The sequence below is a fragment of the Acipenser ruthenus genome, chromosome 52, assembly GCF_902713425.1.
Source record: "Acipenser ruthenus chromosome 52, fAciRut3.2 maternal haplotype, whole genome shotgun sequence".
Classification (NCBI taxonomy): Eukaryota; Metazoa; Chordata; class Actinopteri; order Acipenseriformes; family Acipenseridae; genus Acipenser; species Acipenser ruthenus.
This window is the reverse complement of record NC_081240.1, coordinates 1,396,699-1,414,847: the sequence shown is the minus strand read 5'-3', so window position 1 is coordinate 1,414,847 and position 18,149 is coordinate 1,396,699. Positions and strand designations below refer to the sequence as shown.

At 42.7% G+C, this 18,149-nt stretch overlaps 1 protein-coding gene across 1 annotated transcript; it reads left to right on the top strand.

Annotated features, from left to right (window-relative positions):
* Nucleotides 1–693: 693 nt before the first annotated feature.
* Nucleotides 694–11,073, top strand: LOC131722937 (tripartite motif-containing protein 16-like). Its single transcript, XM_059016097.1, has 6 exons — nt 694–1,316; nt 5,115–5,210; nt 5,391–5,624; nt 5,779–5,938; nt 8,988–9,046; nt 10,098–11,073. Exons 1-6 carry the CDS (start codon nt 735–737, stop codon nt 10,629–10,631), a joined length of 1,665 nt encoding a protein of 554 aa, XP_058872080.1. The 5' UTR covers nt 694–734; the 3' UTR covers nt 10,632–11,073.
* Nucleotides 11,074–18,149: the final 7,076 nt, after the last annotated feature.

The window sequence follows — 18,149 nt, the reverse complement described above, 5'->3', positions numbered from 1 at the left end:
AGAGCAAACTCAGATTTCACCTCTGGAGTATAGTGATAGTGCTGCTTGAATCACTATACCTTTTCTTCACTCCACAATATTAGAAGAACAAATCTGTATCAAACTACAGCATGATTTCAATAACTCTGCCAGCTAATGTAAGTGAAGAGGATCTGGTGGCTGCTGTATGTCTTTTGAGAAGTGAAAACCCAAAGCTGAACCGTCCGTCCATTCCAGATATATCTGCAGGTGTGATGAGGGACCAAAGAGCTTCATAGCTTATCATTGCCAAGCCTTTCATCACTCATGAAGAACACATGACCTGTCCCTGCAGATATACTGAGAGTCCTCGATTTCTCTCCAGTAGAAAGGAAAGATCTCTTCTGACTCACTCCAGGATTTCTCATGCAAACCCATCACGTGTCCTGTATATAGGACTGGGTTCTTGGAAGGAGGTGGGATTGTTTGTGTGGCCAGTGTCCCGCCCGCATTCAGAGTCTCTACTGGGAATTGGCCTGTCCCATTGGGAGAAAGCTTCAGTCTTGAAGGAGTGCTGTGACAGAGGGTGCCATTCTCAAACTCCTGTCCCACTCTCTCCTCTCCGCCCCTCTCACACTGATTCAGCAGTCTCTGCTCAGCCTGCTTGTCTAAACCTGGCCTCAGTCCAAACCCTGCCTCTTAGAGCTTTACACAATTCCAGGAAATCAGCGCAGTGAAGTTTCTGTTGTGAAATCGTCAGTCTCTCTGCAGCAAGAATGGCTTCAAACTTGTGGTCAGAGGAGCACTTGAACTGTCCAGTGTGTCTGGAGCTATTGAAGGACCCAGTCGCTATCCCATGTGGACACAGTTACTGTATGGGGTGTATTAAGAACTGCTGGGATCAGACTGATCATACAGGTGTTTACAGCTGCCCCCAGTGCAGAGAGGCCTTTACCCCAAGGCCTGTTCTGCGCAGAAACACCGTGCTGGCTGAAGTTGTGGAGAAATTAAAGACGACAGGACTGAATCCTCCTCCTGCTCAAAGTTATGCTGGACCTGGAGATGTGCCGTGTGATTTCTGCACTGGGAGAAAGTTCAAAGCTGTGAAATCCTGTTTGACGTGCCTGGCCTCTTACTGTGAAACACACGTCAAGCCACACATTGAGGTTACTCCATTAAAGAGGCACAAGCTGGTCAATGCAATAGGAAATCTGGAGCAGAAGCTTTGTGCTGAACACCAGAAGGTTTTGGATATCTTCTGTAGAACTGATCAGACGTGTATTTGTGTGTTGTGTATAGACGAGGATCACAAGAGCCATGATACAGTCTCAGCTGAGAAAGAAAGGAGTGTGAAACAGGTAAGGGTTTGGACCATTTCCTTGTAGCTATCCTAGAAGATAAGAATTCCCAGGGATATTTAACATATCTGTTTACTATGCTATACAGTTTCACATGAAATCAGATTAATATTAAGAGCTATTTAAAGAGCTGTAGTATTTTAATTGCTCTACCTAAACTCAAGGCCGTAGCCAGCTATGAGGCACGGGCCTCGGTTAAAATCATACTCAATTATTTATTAGGTGCTTTTACACGTTGCTTTGCGCATATATATCGCTCAGAAATAAAACACCAAAATCTTAAATATCCATTCTGCTGTATTTAGAAACATTTGACTTTTGCATTTGAAGTAAGCAGGATAATTCAAGCTACTTATTTTCACTGTACAAAACCACACAGGTCCTGCAAATGTAGAACCTCAGATACTCAAAATACTCTAAAAGGATCTTATTCAGAAAAAAAAAAACCTGGACTGGGGGGGGGGGGACTTGGAAGACCAAGATTAATATGATTGTTACAGGATGAGAGAGGTTGAGACTCAGAGACAGTGTGAAAAGTTTAAAAATAAAGCTTTTAATACTCAAAAATACAAAATAAACCGACACGAGGGCCAAACAAAAAGGTTTCAAAAACACAAAATACACACAAAATGAAACTTACAAAAATACTGCTTCCAGGCTGGGCATTGCCTTCACTGGATTGCCAAAAATGAACAAAAACAGCACACACAGAAAAACCACTCTTACTTCCTCAGATACTCTCCTCCTTCTAGAACTCTCCCTCTACTTGGAGGCTGAGGCCTCCTTTTATGCCAGCATTAATATGATATGCAATATACAAGAATAACACCGTGTAACAATTTTTTTTTTTTTTTTTTTGGTTCCTGGGTAGTAAGTGTTATTTCCTAATTGCTTATGCCTCAAAAGTATAGAAAATGGCTATTATTCCCCACAAACTTTGCTTTTGTGACCAGGACAGTGATATTTTGAAATTTACCTATTTTCCAGAACATTCCAGATAGATTCAGTGGTGGGTGAAATAAATGTATTTTTGTAGGATGGTACAGAGGGGAAAAGAGAGCCATGAAGTTCGCTATCCCAAGAATTTGGCGGGAACCCACTGACCACTCAAGGAACTGCTACTTCTGCATGGTGGACCCTTCCAAACGTCGGACTGGCAAGAATGCACCTGCTATCACGTATCCGGACCTTCCTTCATCCATCGCTCCGGTGCCACACTGCCATAAGCTCCCCGTACCCACTCCTCCAGAGAGAGAGCAGCCGTCTTTAGAAGAGAGCAGCAAGTCACAGAGCGAGGAAGACATTGTAGATCCAGATGACAATTTCAGAGGTGGAGCTGAGGAGAGAAACCCATACTACCCCAAACAAAAAGACCTCAACGACTTGATTAGAGATCTTGGTCTCACCAAGTCCACTGCCGAGCTTTTGACATCTAGGCTCAAGCAGTGGAACTTGTTGGATGAAAGTGTGCAAGTCGCAGATCAGAGGAAGCGTCACCAACCTTTTTCCAGCTTCTTCACCCGTCAAGATGGGCTCTGCTTCTGCCACAATGTGACCAGTCTGTTCGAGGCAATCGGAATCGCCTGTAACCAGAATGAGTGGCGCCTCTTCATTGACAGCTCATCCAGGAGCCTCAAAGCCGTGCTGCTCCATAATGGTAACAAGTACCCGTCTCTTCCCCTGGCTCACTCGGTGCACCTCAAAGAGGATTACAACAGCATCAAGACCTTGCTGGACGCCTTGAAGTATGATGAGTACGGCTGGGAGGTCATAGGAGACTTCAAAATGGTGGCATTCCTGATGGGTCTCCAAGGCGGTTTTACCAAATTTCCCTGCTATCTTTGCCTTTGGGACAGCAGGGACACCAAGGCGCACTACGACAGGCAGGACTGGCCACAGCGGACTGAGTTCTCTGTGGGGAGGAACAACGTCAAGTGGGAGCCACTGGTGGACCCACGGAAGGTGCTGATGCCACCACTGCAAATCAAATTGGGCCTTATGAAACAATTTGTCAGAGCTCTAGATAAGGAGTCGGCAGCCTTCAAGTACCTTCAAGACTCCTTCCCTAAACTGTCTGAGGCAAAGGTCAAAGCCGGTGTCTTCGTCGGACCACAGATAAAGAAGATCCTGGAGTGCAATGAATTCCCCAAGAAGCTCACTAGTAAGGAGAAAGCGGCTTGGAACAGCTTTGTCGCAGTGGTTCGGGGCTTCTTGTCAATCACAAGGCCGAAAACTATGTGGAGCTGGTTGAGACTCTGGTGAAGAACTACGGCACAATGGGCTGTAGGATGTCCCTCAAAGTCCATATCCTTGATGCTCATCTTGATAAATTCAAGGAGAACATGGCAGCGTAATCGGAGGAGCAAGGGGAGCGCTTCCACCAGGATATACTGGACTTTGAACGCCGCTACCAAGGACAGTATAACGAGAACATGATGGGAGACTACATTTGGGGGCTGATTCGTGAAAGTGATTTACAGTATAATCGTAAATCTCGAAAAACTACTCACTTCTAAATCTTTTGTAGTCATTTTTGTGTTACTTTAGTATAAATACATGTTAATTTGGATTCATATGTTGTTTTTTTCTGACTTTATGTGAACGAAAAGACACAAATTCGCCCGTTTTCTCATTGGAAATAGGTACATTTCAAAATATCACTGTCCTGGTCACAAAAGCAAAGTTTGTGGGGAATAATAGCCATTTTCTATACTTTTGAGGCATAAACAATTAGGAAATAACACTTACTACCCAGGAACAAAAATTGTGTTACATAGTGTAATATGATATTCAATATACAAGATTAATATGATAAACAATATACAAGATTAATATGATATACAATATACAAGATTAATATGATATTCAATATACAAGATTAATATGATATACAATATACAAGATTACTATGATATACAATATACAAGATTAATATGATATTCAATATACAAGATTAATATGATATTCAATACACAAGATTAATATGATATACAATATACAAGATTAATATGATATACAATATACAAGATTAATATGATATTCAATATACAAGATTAATATGATATTCAATATACAAGATTAATATGATATTCAATATACAAGATTAATATGATATACAATATACAAGATTACTATGATATACAATATACAAGATTAATATGATATACAATATACAAGATTAATATGATATACAATATACAAGATTAATATGAGGTACAATATACAAGATTAATATGATATTCAATACACAAGATTAATATGATATACAATATACAAGATTAATATGATATACAATATACAAGATTAATATGATATTCAATATACAAGATTAATATGATATTCAATATACAAGATTAATATGATATTCAACATACAAGATTAATATGATATTCAATATACACAGGGATTCTGTTTTTCGATATTTATTAATTTCATTAACCCAAGAGCCAGCCATGCTTGTGTTTGTAGTGATGTGGTGGAAATATGATCCTCGCTTGGAAAATTGGTGCTGCAGCCAGAGGACGGAGCGAGCTTCACCTAGTGCTGCCTCTATGATGCAGGGCCTCTTTAATATATTGAAACAATGATTGCAGCACAGGGATCATAATATCTTCTTAATAAACTAATACATCACATTTTAAACAAGACTGTAAGGGGACAAGAAAACATAAAATATATTTAAACTAAATTGATTCTGTCAGGTTCAATAGCATACTTAAACAGGCTTGTGTTGGGTGTGACAGGATATCACTCAATGCCCCATCAGAAATGTCACTGTTTCACTGTGTTTCTACACAGAAGCAGCTGGGAGAGACACAGACAGAAATACAACAGAGAATCCAGGAGAGACTGAAAGAAATTGAAGAGCTGAAAAAGGCTGTGGAGTCACTGAAAGTGGGTATTGACAAGAGGGGGTTATTATTATTATTATTATTATTATTATTATTATTATTATTATTATTATTATTATTAACAGATGGACTGGAACACATCTACAGAAGTTTACTGTCTATGCCTGATGTGTTTTTGATATCAATTCTAACCATGTCTCCTCTACTGTGTTCTTTCACTCAGAGATCTGCATGCATAGAAATAAAGGAAAGTGAGAAGATCTTTACTGAGCTGATCCGATCCATTGAGAAGATCCACACTGAGGTTATTGAGCTGATTGGAGCTAACGAGAAGGCTGCAGTGAATCAGGCTGAAGGACGCATGAAGAAACTGGAGCAGGAGATTGCTGAGCTAAGGAGGAGAAACACTGAGCTGAAACAGCTTTCAGAGACAGAGGATCACATCCATTTTCTACAGGTATCATCACTGATTGTTAGAAAATCACAAATCCATAACTGGGACGGTTTCAGACAGACCTCTCCAATTGAATGAATCCTTGCTTTTCCCCAGTAATGTTTTGGACCCCATTCTGTTTCACTGAAAACTCCTTTTCTCCACTTTCCTGTTGTAGAATTTCCAGTCTCTCTGTGCCCCTCCTGAAGCTGGAGACTTACCCAGCGTTACTGTCAATACAGACATCTCTTTTGGGGCTGTGAGGAAAGCTGTATCTAAACTTAAATACCATATTGAGGACTTCTGCAAGGGGGGATTAGTCAAAATAACCACAACAGGTTGGTGTGAAATAGATTCCTTTGGTAGAGATTTCTCAAATAGACCATGGCTTGAGGAGGGGCATGACTTGCAAGACATTAATGGAGACCTCTTGCAGATTATTGGCTTAATTAATTAATTGGCAGATTAACAGCAGGGAGGAGGGAGGCAGCAGGGAGGTATATGCAGAGAGGAGGGTAAATGAAGGAAGGAGCAGAAAGGAGGAAGCAGGAAGGAGAGAGCAGGGAGCATGAAGGAGAGGGAGGAGGGAGCAAGGATTAGGGAGCATGGAGGTGGGGCAGGGAAGGAGCAGGGAGCATGGAGGAGCTAGCAGGGAGGAGTGTGCATACAGGAGGGAGGAGGGAGCAGGGAGGAGGATTCCTAGAGGAGAGAGCGGGGACTAGGGAGCATAGAGAAGGGATGAGGAAGCATGCAGGAGAGACCAGGTGAATTGTGTGAATTGTGACAGAGGTTAAATTAGGTGCGATCCTTCATTTTCCATTTTAAACGTGATTCAAATGCATTTGTCTAGACTGATGTGAACTGGGGGAACGCTAATCAAAGTTTATCAGCATTTATATTTTTGTAAATCTGCAGTGTTTTTGCATTGTCTTTGAGACACTAATGACTCAATAATAATCAATTGAATTTGTAAAGGGGGGGAGCAAAGGACACACACACTGCCTATCACACACAGACACACACACACACCCTGCCTATCACACACACACACACCCTGCCTATCACACACACACCCTGCCTATCACACACACACACACCCTGCCTATCACACACACACCCTGCCTATCACACACACACACACTGCCTATCACACACACACACACTGCCTATCACACACACACACCCTGCCTATCACACACAGTATTTTTATAATCTTTTTTTTTTCCTTACTCTGCTTAGTTTAAGTCAGTGAGTTTTTTAAACAGAGAGTGAACTCCATAAAGAATTGTATTTAAAATAGCAACCACTTTGATAAGGTGAACACAGTTTAAAATAAGGTTTGCATTGTGTGAGACAGTACAGAGAAAACCGCGATTGCTGTGGTCTGTACTAGGAGTGATACGCGACTGCAACCAAAGAGAACACTTTGAACTTGTAACTTAAAAACAGCACGTTCCCTTTCAAGCACGAAATGGGTATCAACCCCTTTAAAAAATAAATAAATAAAAATACATTTAAAAAAAGAAACTCTTCTGATAATAAGCTAACGTTTCCTGTAGTTTTTCCGGTGTTGCTAAAGAATAAGAATCACACGAAGCTGAATAATGTATAAAGAGATATTAAAAATAAAACATGTCTATATATGTTCGTTGCTGTGAGGGCAGATTCACATCCCAGCGCTTTGGTATCTCTGGGCTTGAAACGGCGCTCCATAAGTATAACACCAATTATTATTATTATTATTATTATTATTATTATTATTATTATTATTATTATTATTATTATTATTATTATTTAGTTTTATTTATCAGAAATATAAAAACATATTATTATTTCTATTGTGTGTGTGTGTGTATGTGTAAACATTATTTTTTAAACTATAATAACGTTCCACTGCGGCTCTCATTGATGACGTTTTACGATTGCTTCAGCTCACATTCAGCAGGTTCGTCAGACTGTGTGACTGACATATAATCTGACCAATGAAAACGCAGAAAGGGTGGAAACGGTTGTATTATTGGCTGATCGCCCCAAAACAGCAAAAAAAACCGTCTGATTACTTGTGGAGAATGGAGGAGAGAGCAGGGAGGATGGAGGAGGGAGCAGGCAGGATGGAGGAGGGAGCAGGGAGGATAGAGGAGGGAACAGGGAGGAGGGAGGAGGGAGAATGGAGGGGGGAGCAGGGAGGATGGAGGAGGGAGCAGAATGGAGGAGGGAGCAGGGAGGATGGAGGAGGGAGGAGGGAACAGGGAGGAGGGAGCAGGCAGGGGGGAGCAGGGAGAATGGAGGGGGGAGCAGGGAGGATGGAGGAGGGAGCAGGCAGGATGGAGGAGGGAGCAGGCAGGATGGAGGAGGGAGCAGGGAGGATGCAGGTGGGAGGATAGAGGAGGGAGGAGGGAACAGGGAGGAGGGAGCAGGCAGGAGGGAGCAGGGAGAATGGAGGGGGGAGCAGGGAGGATGGAGGAGGGAGCAGGCAGGATGGAGGAGGGAGCAGGGAGGATAGAGGAGGGAACAGGGAGGAGGGAGGAGGGAGAATGGAGGGGGGAGCAGGGAGGATGGAGGAGGGAGCAGAATGGAGGAGGGAGCAGGGAGGATGGAGGAGGGAGGAGGGAACAGGGAGGAGGGAGCAGGCAGGGGGGAGCAGGGAGAATGGAGGGGGGAGCAGGGAGGATGGAGGAGGGAGCAGGCAGGATGGAGGAGGGAGCAGGCAGGATGGAGGAGGGAGCAGGGAGGATGCAGGTGGGAGGATAGAGGAGGGAGGAGGGAACAGGGAGGAGGGAGCAGGCAGGAGGGAGCAGGGAGAATGGAGGGGGGAGCAGGGAGGATGGAGGAGGGAGCAGGCAGGATGGAGGAGGCAGGATGGAGGAGGGAGCAGGCAGGATGGAGGAGGGAGCAGGCAGGATGGAGGAGGGAGCAGGGAGGATAGAGGAGGGAGGAGGGAACAGGGAGGAGGGAGGTGGGAGAATGGAGGGGGGAGCAGGGAGGATGGAGGAGGGAGCAGAATGGAGGAGGGAGCAGGGAGGATGGAGGAGGGAGGAGGGAACAGGGAGGAGGGAGGAGGGAGCAGGCAGGGGGGAGCAGGGAGGATGGAGGAGGGAGCAGGGAGGATTGAGGAGGGAGCAGGGAGGATGCAGGTGGGAGGAGGGAGGATGCAGGTGGGAGGAGGGAGCAGGGTGGATGGAGAAGGGAGCAGGGAGGATGCTTGTGGGAGGAGGCAGGAGGGAGGTGGGAGCATTCAAGAGGGAGAAGGAAGCATAGAGGAAGGAGCAGGGAGGAGGGAGCAGGGAACAGGGACTGGTGAAGCAGGGAGGAGGGAGTGATTTGAGGATGGCGCAGACAGTGACTGTTGTATGTTTCAATTCTATTTCTCTCTTTTTTTCTGCCCAGTGAATGAAGTTGCAGTTTACAGTCTGCAGGCTCCAGAGCCAAGGAACAGAGCTGAGTTTTTAAAATGTAAGTCTGTTTTCACTGAAACATTTGATTGAAAGATGTGTCACTCCATTGAGAGAAGAGCTAACACTACAGAACAGGGAGGGGCGGAGCTTGAGGGCAGCAATTATTATTATTTATTAGTAATTGTGAAGCCATTAATCTACACTCCTCTCCAACAAGTATTGATTCAGATGAATACATGCAGAATGACTGGGGGAGGGGCATTTGTTGCCTGTTTTTCCACTCAGACCTTTCTCTCCCTAAATATCTTGGTATCCCTGATCAGATAATCATCCCATCTTTTAATACATGTACAATGCATGTGAAACCAGTTGTGGGGTAAAATGAACAGCTATCCCTCCCAGTCATCCTGTGCTGGTAGTAAATGTATATTGCAGTATCACTGCACTTGTGGGATGTATTGCTCATTAAAATATTAGACAGATATTTGAAGAGTGGATGATATTCTATTGAAGATATTTAGTAAGCAAGGGGTCTGAGTGGGTAAAATGGCAACACATACCCTGCAGGAACATTAAGTGAACTGTAATTGTATGCAGAGCTGCATTTGATTGGTTCCAATTGAAGAAGTTTGATAAGATCGAGGAATTATAATGAACAAAACAATCAAACAGCAGCAGGGTTTAATTAATAGCAGCAGCAGTTTATTGAAGATTTTTTACATTTTGACCACTTTTTTATACTTTTAAATTGCATTACCTGCCTCAAGATGGCTTCCCATGTAGCCGCATGGACCTCTCAGAACTACATTTCCCATCATCCTCCTGCTCACATATGTGATTGAGATGGAATTACCAGTGAGCAGGAGGATGATGGGAAATGTAGTTCTGAGAGGTCCATGCCGGTCCACGGGAAGCCATCTTGAGGCAGAAAATGCAATTTAAAAGTTTAAAAAAGTGGTCAAAATGTATTAAAAAAATAATTAAAACAACACACACACCTTCCATAAACAGGATGTGAGGATGCAGCAGACAATGACTGTTGATTTTCTCAGTGATTTGACTTTTCTAACCGTCTCTCCTCTACCCGTCCTCTTCTCTTCAATCAGATTCCTGTCAGCTCACACTGGACCCCAACACAGTGCATAGAAAGCTCTGTCTGTCTGAAGGGAACAGAAAGGTGACATGGAGGAGAGAGACCCAGAGATATCCTGATCACTCAGAGAGATTTGAACACTATCTCCAAGTGCTTTGCAGAGAGGGTTTGTCTGGGACTCGCTGTTACTGGGAGATTGAGTGGAGTGGGGGAGGGGCTTCTATAGGAGTCACATATAAAGGAATCAGCAGGAAAGGAGGGGGTCGTTCCTGTATCCTTGGATTCAATGACAAGTCCTGGAGTTTGGAATGCTCTGGTTCCAGTTACACTGCCCGGCACAATAACAATCAAACTGCAATAACTGCCCCCCGCTCCCCCAGAATAGGAGTGTATCTGGACTTTAATGCCGGCACGCTGTCCTTTTATGGCGTCTCTGACACAATGACCCTCCTGCACAGATTCCAAACCACATTCACTGAGCCGCTCTATCCTGGGTTTGGGCTTCATTATGATTCCCCTGTAACAATCTGCCAGCTGAACTAGACTGTTTTGTGTTGTAAGAAACCCTTTGTATTGAACTCCCTGTCTGTCCTCTCCACTCCTCGGGTGAAGGGAATGTTCAATCTGACACAACTTTGGATGAAAGTTAGGGGGTAAAACGGCACCACCTGCAGAGCGAAACGAGGTGAATTATTTGTTTTTAGCAACAAATGGATTTCATACGAAATAACTGTATTTAATTTATTTTTTAAGAATTGTTATGTTTTATATATATTTTAAAAAATGGCATCCAATAGTCAGTGCTGTAACAGTTTTAAAAAAAGTGAACTTAAGTTTGCTTTATTGTGTGTGTGTTTTTGTTTTTTGATTTCCATAAAATGTTTAATATTTCAGATTTTAGTAATGTGATTTAATAAAAAAAATTAACGTGATAGACTGACTTTTTCTTATTTCTTAATACTCATTAACATGGTTTTTCAAATGAGAATGAGAAAGAAAGAGGTGAATGAGAGAGAAAGAGGTCTGGTAAAGCATAGGGAAGCATTGTAAAGCACAGAGAGGTCTGGTAAAGCATAGGGAAGCATTGTAAAGCACAGAGAGGTCTGGTAAAGCATAGGGAAGCATTGTAAAGCACAGAGAGGTCTGGTAAAGCATAGGGAAGCATTGTAAAGCACAGAGAGGTCTGGTAAAGCATAGGGAAGCATTGTAAAGCACAGAGAGGTATGGTAAAGCATAGGGAAGCATTGTAAAGCACAGAGGTCTGGTAAAGCATAGGGAAGCATTGTAAAGCACAGAGAGGTCTGGTAAAGCACAGGAAAGCATTGTAAAGCACAGAGAGGTTTGGTAAAGCATAGGGAAGCATTGTAAAGCACAGAGAGGTATGGTAAAGCATAGGGAAGCATTGTAAAGCACAGAGAGGTCTGGTAAAGCATAGGGAAGCATTGTAAAGCACAGAGAGGTCTGGTAAAGCATAGGGAAGCATTGTAAAGCACAGAGAGGTCTGGTAAAGCATAGGGAAGCATTGTAAAGCACAGGGAGGTCTGGTAAAGCATAGGGAAGCATTGTAAAGCACAGAGAAGTCTGGTAAAGCATAGGGAAGCATTGTAAAGCACAGAGAGGTCTGGTAACGCATAGGGAAGCATTGTAAAGCACAGAGAGGTCTGGTAACGCATAGGGAAGCATTGTAAGGCACAGAGAGGTCTGGTAAAGCATAGGGAAGCATTGTAAGGCACAGAGAGGTCTGGTAAAGCATAGGGCAGCATTGTAAAGCACAGATATGTCTGGTAAAGCATAGGGAAGCATTGTAAAGCACAGAGAGGTCTGTTAAAGCATAGGGAAGCATTGTAAAGCACAGAGAGGTCTAGACTCTAACCCTGGGCTTGAGACTCAGCTCAGTCATTTGGATTCCTGAACAGCTTCTTAGTAAAGGTATTATTCAGCATGCCGCCGCACCGTGAACTAATAAGAAAAGACTTTCAGTACCTGGCAGGCTCTTGTGACATATCAGGAGGGTCATTCTCTTTACTCCTTCTTCTTCTCCTTGGAGTCGGGTCCATGCCTCTCTCTACTGAATCACTCGTTCCTCAGTTAGCTGTGTTTCTCCTCTGCAACACAATTGAAACAAGTCCGTTGTTAAAGAGTACAGCGCTTCAAATGTCATTTTTCTTTCTCTTTCTTTAGACCGGCCCCTTATCTTTTCATGCTGTTTGAAATCATCCCGAGTGCTTCTTGTTATCACAGTTACACAAATGCTGGGTTCGTTTTTGGAAACGTCTGTGTTGCTAATTGAGTGCCATGGGAGCATTGTATTTTAAACAATTTTGTATCAATTAAGATTATGTTTCATTTTGAATTATTCATTTTGAACTTTAAATATACAGGTTAATACTAACAGTTACAACAGCACTTAATAGGAAAAAGAAACGATGATCTTTTTGTATGTTTTGTCCAGTTGTTCTGCCTGGATTTTGGTGTCTGACCAAATTTATATTCGAGCTTGAGTTTCTCGCACTGTTCATGTCGTTAGGGTTACCCGATTTGCATTGAAAAACTAAATAAGACGTTCTTTTTCTCCAATTCACTGACACAGTACCAAAATAACAGTATTGTGCAGTAAAGAAACAAGGACCAGGGGTCACAAATGGAGATTAGATAAAGGGGCATTCAGAACAGAAAATAGGAGGCACTTTTTTACACAGAGAATGGTGAGGGTCTGGAACCAACTCCCCAGTAATGTTGTTGAAGCCGACACCCTGGGATCCTTCAAGAAGCTGCGTGATGAGATTCTGGGATCAATAAGCTACTAACAACCAAGTGAGCAAGATGGGCTGAATGGGGCCTCCTCTCGTTTGTAAATTTTCTTATGTTCTTATGTATTTAACACAATAATAGTTTTTATCAAATTATAGTGGAATAGTTGTATGCTTGTGTCTTAGAATATATCAGTTTACAAAAGCTCTCTTATTTTGCAGACTCCATGTTCACAAGTATGCGGAAGCCCCTTTGGCAGTCAGCATGCTCTGACATCATAAGTCACATGACCGGAACATGCGTGACGTCGAGTTATTTTGCTTAAACATCAATAATAACCGAACAACGAAGAAGAAGAAGCGAAAAGGACGGAAAATACAAAGAAAAAATGATGTAGCCTATCATTGTGATAAGATGAAATATTGAAGTACCTTGACAAGATGTTTTGCCGGTACGCAGTTCCGGGCCGTATCGGCTGACTTTCAACTCTGATTATTATTATTATTATTATTATTATTATTATTATGCATATAGTTTTATTATCCACTATCCTCAACAATACGAAGTATAAAATCGACTCGCACAAGCGCTCCTCTTCACTGTAGCTGAAGCGAGCTGCGGGTCACATGACACAGGAAGTAAATGTCTTCAAAGCAGTTCCTTGGGTTGGGCAGCAGCTGGTTCATGACGAGAGAGAAACACAGACCTGTTCAGAGTCATGCGAGTCACGAACGACTTTAAATAATCGTGTGTGTGTCTTTATCTCACCTCGCTCGACCCGCTGACAAGTCTTGACAGCCCGCTATTAATAATGAACCGGGGAAATGCTGAGGTTCCCATGCAGCTGTGGAGACATCTTTGTTTGCTTCTCCTTGAAGTCATCTCCGTGTCTGTATCTCCTAAATCACTACTTCCGCAGACAGCTGTGTTTCGACTGTGCAACACAACTGAAATCATTAACGAGGGGAGCACAGAGCACCCCGATATACTCACAGCAGAACAGCCTCCATTCACAAAACCTATAGCAACGCGATCATTAACGAGGGGAGCACAGAGCACCCCGATATACTCACAGCAGAACAGCCTCCATTGACAAAACCTATAGCAACGCGATCATTAACGAGGGGAGCACAGATTTGTAATTTCCAGTAAAATGTAATGTTTCTATATTCCAATCTGTGCCAAACGTCACTTTAAAACCCGTGTATTATGAATGTAAAGCCTAGTCCGGGTCTGTCCCGCGACACACCCGTTTCATTCACAATGTAATGCGGACTCACATGAACACAATATTTCTACCTGTGCTGAGTGGGAGCTGCACAGGGACTGTGTTTTATGTAACTTCGTTAAACTGCAATAAACTCTCTGTCAGACTTTCTGTGTTCTCACCTCGGACTGTATAAAGCAGGATAGGACAGTCAATCCCGTGATGCAGTTCGGTGCTCCATTACAGGCGCCATTTGTGGAGCCCACTCAGTACTGAATACATTGCGGAGATGCTGTGGAGCCCACTCAGTACTGAATACATTGCGGAGATGCTGTGGAGCCCACTCAGTACTGAATACATTGCAGCGATGCTGTGGAGCCCACTCAGTACTGAATACATTGCGGAGATGCTGTGGAGCCCACTCAGTACTGAATACATTGCGGAGATGCTGTGGAGCCCACTCAGTACTGAATACATTGCGGAGATGCTGTGGAGCCCACTCAGTACTGAATACATTGCGGAGATGCTGTGGAGCCCACTCAGTACTGAATACATTGCGGAGATGCTGTGGAGCCCACTCAGTACTGAATACATTGCGGAGATGCTGTGGAGCCCACTCAGTACTGAATACATTGCGGAGATGCTGTGGAGCCCACTCAGTACTGAATACATTGCGGAGATGCTGTGGAGCCCACTCAGTACTGAATACATTGCGGAGATGCTGTGGAGCCCACTCAGTACTGAATACATTGCGGAGATGTTGTGGAGCCCACTCAGTACTGAATACATTGCGGAGATGCTGTGGAGCCCACTCAGTACTGAATACATTGCGGAGATGCTGTGGAGCCCACTCAGTACTGAATACATTGCGGAGATGCTGTGGAGACACTCAGTACTGAATACATTGCGGAGATGCTGTGGAGCCCACTCAGTACTGAATACATTGCGGAGATGCTGTGGAGCCCACTCAGTACTGAATACATTGCGGAGATGCTGTGCTGTAGCGCCAGGATATACCGGTGTTTTTTTTTTAATAACAGTACAAAATATCGTTAATATAAAGTGACTGACTGTTATTTATGTGAATTAATGCTTGATTATGTCACATTGCGAGCGCGCTGTGAAAGAGCTCTACGGGCTCCGGAAATGCGCCGCTGTTTACTAACTCCGCCCACTTGTGACATCATTGTCCTATCCTTCCTTCTATGAACGCACCCGCAATTTTATTGAGTGCGTGACGGATACCAACTAATTTTACAAAACCCCGCCCACTTCTTCCTCAAAACCCGCCCAATCTGCAACGTAAGTTGTGACATCACAATCACCTCTAATGTTGTTCCCCATTGTAACCCTAATTACACTATTTATAATTGTATTTTTTAGTGTTTTATGTTGTTAATTATGGCACTGAATTCTAGCTTTTTATTTTAAATGCGCAATAACGCAATTTAAAAAAAAAAAAAATTATCTGAGAATTTGTTTTTGTTTTTTTAGTGTGGAAAACTAGGATCCCTGGCAATTACTAAAGATTCAGCTGAAACTCGAATCAATCGTTCATTTTCTTTACTCAAGTGAAACCCTTGAGATCACATTCTCATTTCAGTAACGCCTTGTTACCAGACTGTGCCTTTTAGAAAGAGCTCCGTTTGTAGCCCAGAGTAATACACTACCCATAATGCAGTGCACGTCACATCCACAGATATTGATGCGTGTTATTATTACAATGTTTAGCAACAGTGATGTAAACACTAACGGCTGTGTAGGTATGTTGCTTAAAACATCTTTAATACTTTATAACTATTCAAAACATATCCAATTGTAATACCCGCACAAATGCCCCAAACTAACCCAAAAATTAGGCACCCGCCCAAAGCCTTTTCTTTCACTCAATAAAAATTATAATTTGTCAACACTGCTTGCAACACGTCGATGAAATAACAGACGCTACCCACTCTCGCGAGAAGTGATCATTACTCAATGCACCATGGGAATTGTATTCCTTATACAAAATCAGAGCAGAGATTGTTGATTGAAAGTCATCTGTTTTAGTTGTGAGCGGGAGAAAGGAAGAAATTGGATCATTGCTCGTTGTCTGCTGCTGAGGAGAAGCGAGCCAGGTTACAGATTACTGGAAGAGCCTTCATGTTGTTTGTTTGTTTTTGCAGGATTTGATTTTAATGTATTGCTATGTCTGTTAGACCAAGAAAAACCCAAAGCATCTCCTGGATACAACATATACTTAAGAAAAAAGATGAAATTCGTAAATTGTACAGATGTTTATTATACAAGAAACAGGGGTTAAAGGTTTTGAAATGTGTTCTTTCAGCGATCATTTATAAATGTTAAAAACGCATATCACAAATTCAACATTTAAAAATTCAACATTTAAAGTCAGTATGACAATCTTTTTTTTTTTTTTACACTTGTCAAGTCAACATTTAGCTGACATGTTAAATCTGGGAATCTAACAAATAATTCAGAAAAAAATACATGGATCATAAATCTGTATTTTACACTTGGCATCAACATTTACGAACAGATAAATCCGAATATGAAACCGCCAACACTGAGACATTGTCGCCCCCTGCTGGGAGAAACAAAGAACTGCAGTTTAGTCTCCTCAATACAAGGGTGGTTGGATAGCGGCTTCCCTTTGATCAAGGTGTTTTTTTTAGAGCATTTTACAGCACTGAGGAATCCCCCTGCATTGCTGTTCAGATCAGTAACGACCCTGATAACTCTAATGTTACCAGTCGTAAATACTGAATACCATTGGAACTGAAACTGACTGGCAACAGGGAGATGCAGCTTTTATACATCCCAGAATCCATGCCAGGGATCTGGAGAACAACTGAAGCAGGCACTGCGGCTCTGCCTGGTTCTCATATCGCAGGGGTCTAGCATCAGTAAGTGCTGACAGGTCTGTGCTGTTCTGTTGTGTCTGTCATTGCTGGGAAACTGAACGTTCTGACTTCACTGTGATGTCACAGTGCCTGTGATGTCACTGCGAACACTGTCACCCAAGCTGAAGTTTATTCATATGGTAAACCAAGTCAAACCTTTTGTGAAGGAGGGCTGCAGAGCAAACTCAGACTTCACCTCTGGAGTATAGTGATAGTGCTGCTTGAATCACTATACCTTTTCTACACTCCACAATATTAGAATAACAAATCTGAAGCAAACTACAGCATGATTTCAATAACTCTGCCAGCTAATGCAAGTGAAGAGGATCTGGAGGCTGCTGTATGTCTTTTGAGAAGTGAAAACCCAAAGCTGAACCGTCAGTCCATTCCAGATACATCTGCAGGTGTGATGAAGGACAAAAGAGCTTCACAGCTTATCATTGCAAAGCCTTTCATCACTCATGAAGAACACATGACATGTCCCTGCAGATATACTGAGAGTCCTCGATTTCTCTCCAGTACAAAGGAAAGATCTCTTCTGACTCACTCCAGGATTTCTCATGCAAACCCATCACGTGTCCTGTATACAGGACTGGGTTCTTGGAAGGAGGTGGGATTGTTTGTGTGTCCAGTGTCCCGCCCGCATTCAGAGTCTCTACTGGGAATGGGCCTGTCCCATTGGAGAAAGCTTCAGTCTTGAAGGAGCGCTGTGACAGAGGGTGCCATTCTCAAACTCCTGTCCCACTCTCTCCTCTCCGCCCCTCTCACACTGATTCAGCAGTCTCTGCTCAGCCTGCTTGTCTAAACCTGGCCTCAGTCCCAAACCCCACCTCTTAGATCTTTATATAACTCCTGGAATTCAGAAACACTGGTAAGTTTCGTTTCTTGTGAAACCCATCCCTGTCTCTGTATCATTTCAACAGAAACAGCAGAAGCACATATTCTGATTTTCAATTTGTACTTTAATCAAAACAATGTAATGGTTTTAAATTTGATCAGCAATAACTGCATGTAAATATTTTTTTTATTAAAGAAATACAATTGAAAATAGGTTGATTAAAGTATTGTTTATATCATCTATATATTCTTAATATTACATTTCTGATCTTTAATATCCTAGTATGTGTGTGCTGAATGATTCAATGTGATTTTTGCTTAGATCTTTATTTGAAATGCTTCCTAACTATTCCAGCAAGAATT

Bases quoted from the DNA above. Each gene is read 5' to 3' on its own strand.
- LOC131722937 (XM_059016097.1), top strand. From the start codon at position 735: ATGGCTTCAAACTTGTGGTCAGAGGAGCACTTGAACTGTCCAGTGTGT. The intron at 5,625-5,778 runs GTATCATCACTG...TTCCTGTTGTAG, and splicing joins ATCACATCCATTTTCTACAG to AATTTCCAGTCTCTCTGTGC. The intron at 5,939-8,987 runs GTTGGTGTGAAA...TTTTCTGCCCAG, and splicing joins AGTCAAAATAACCACAACAG to TGAATGAAGTTGCAGTTTAC.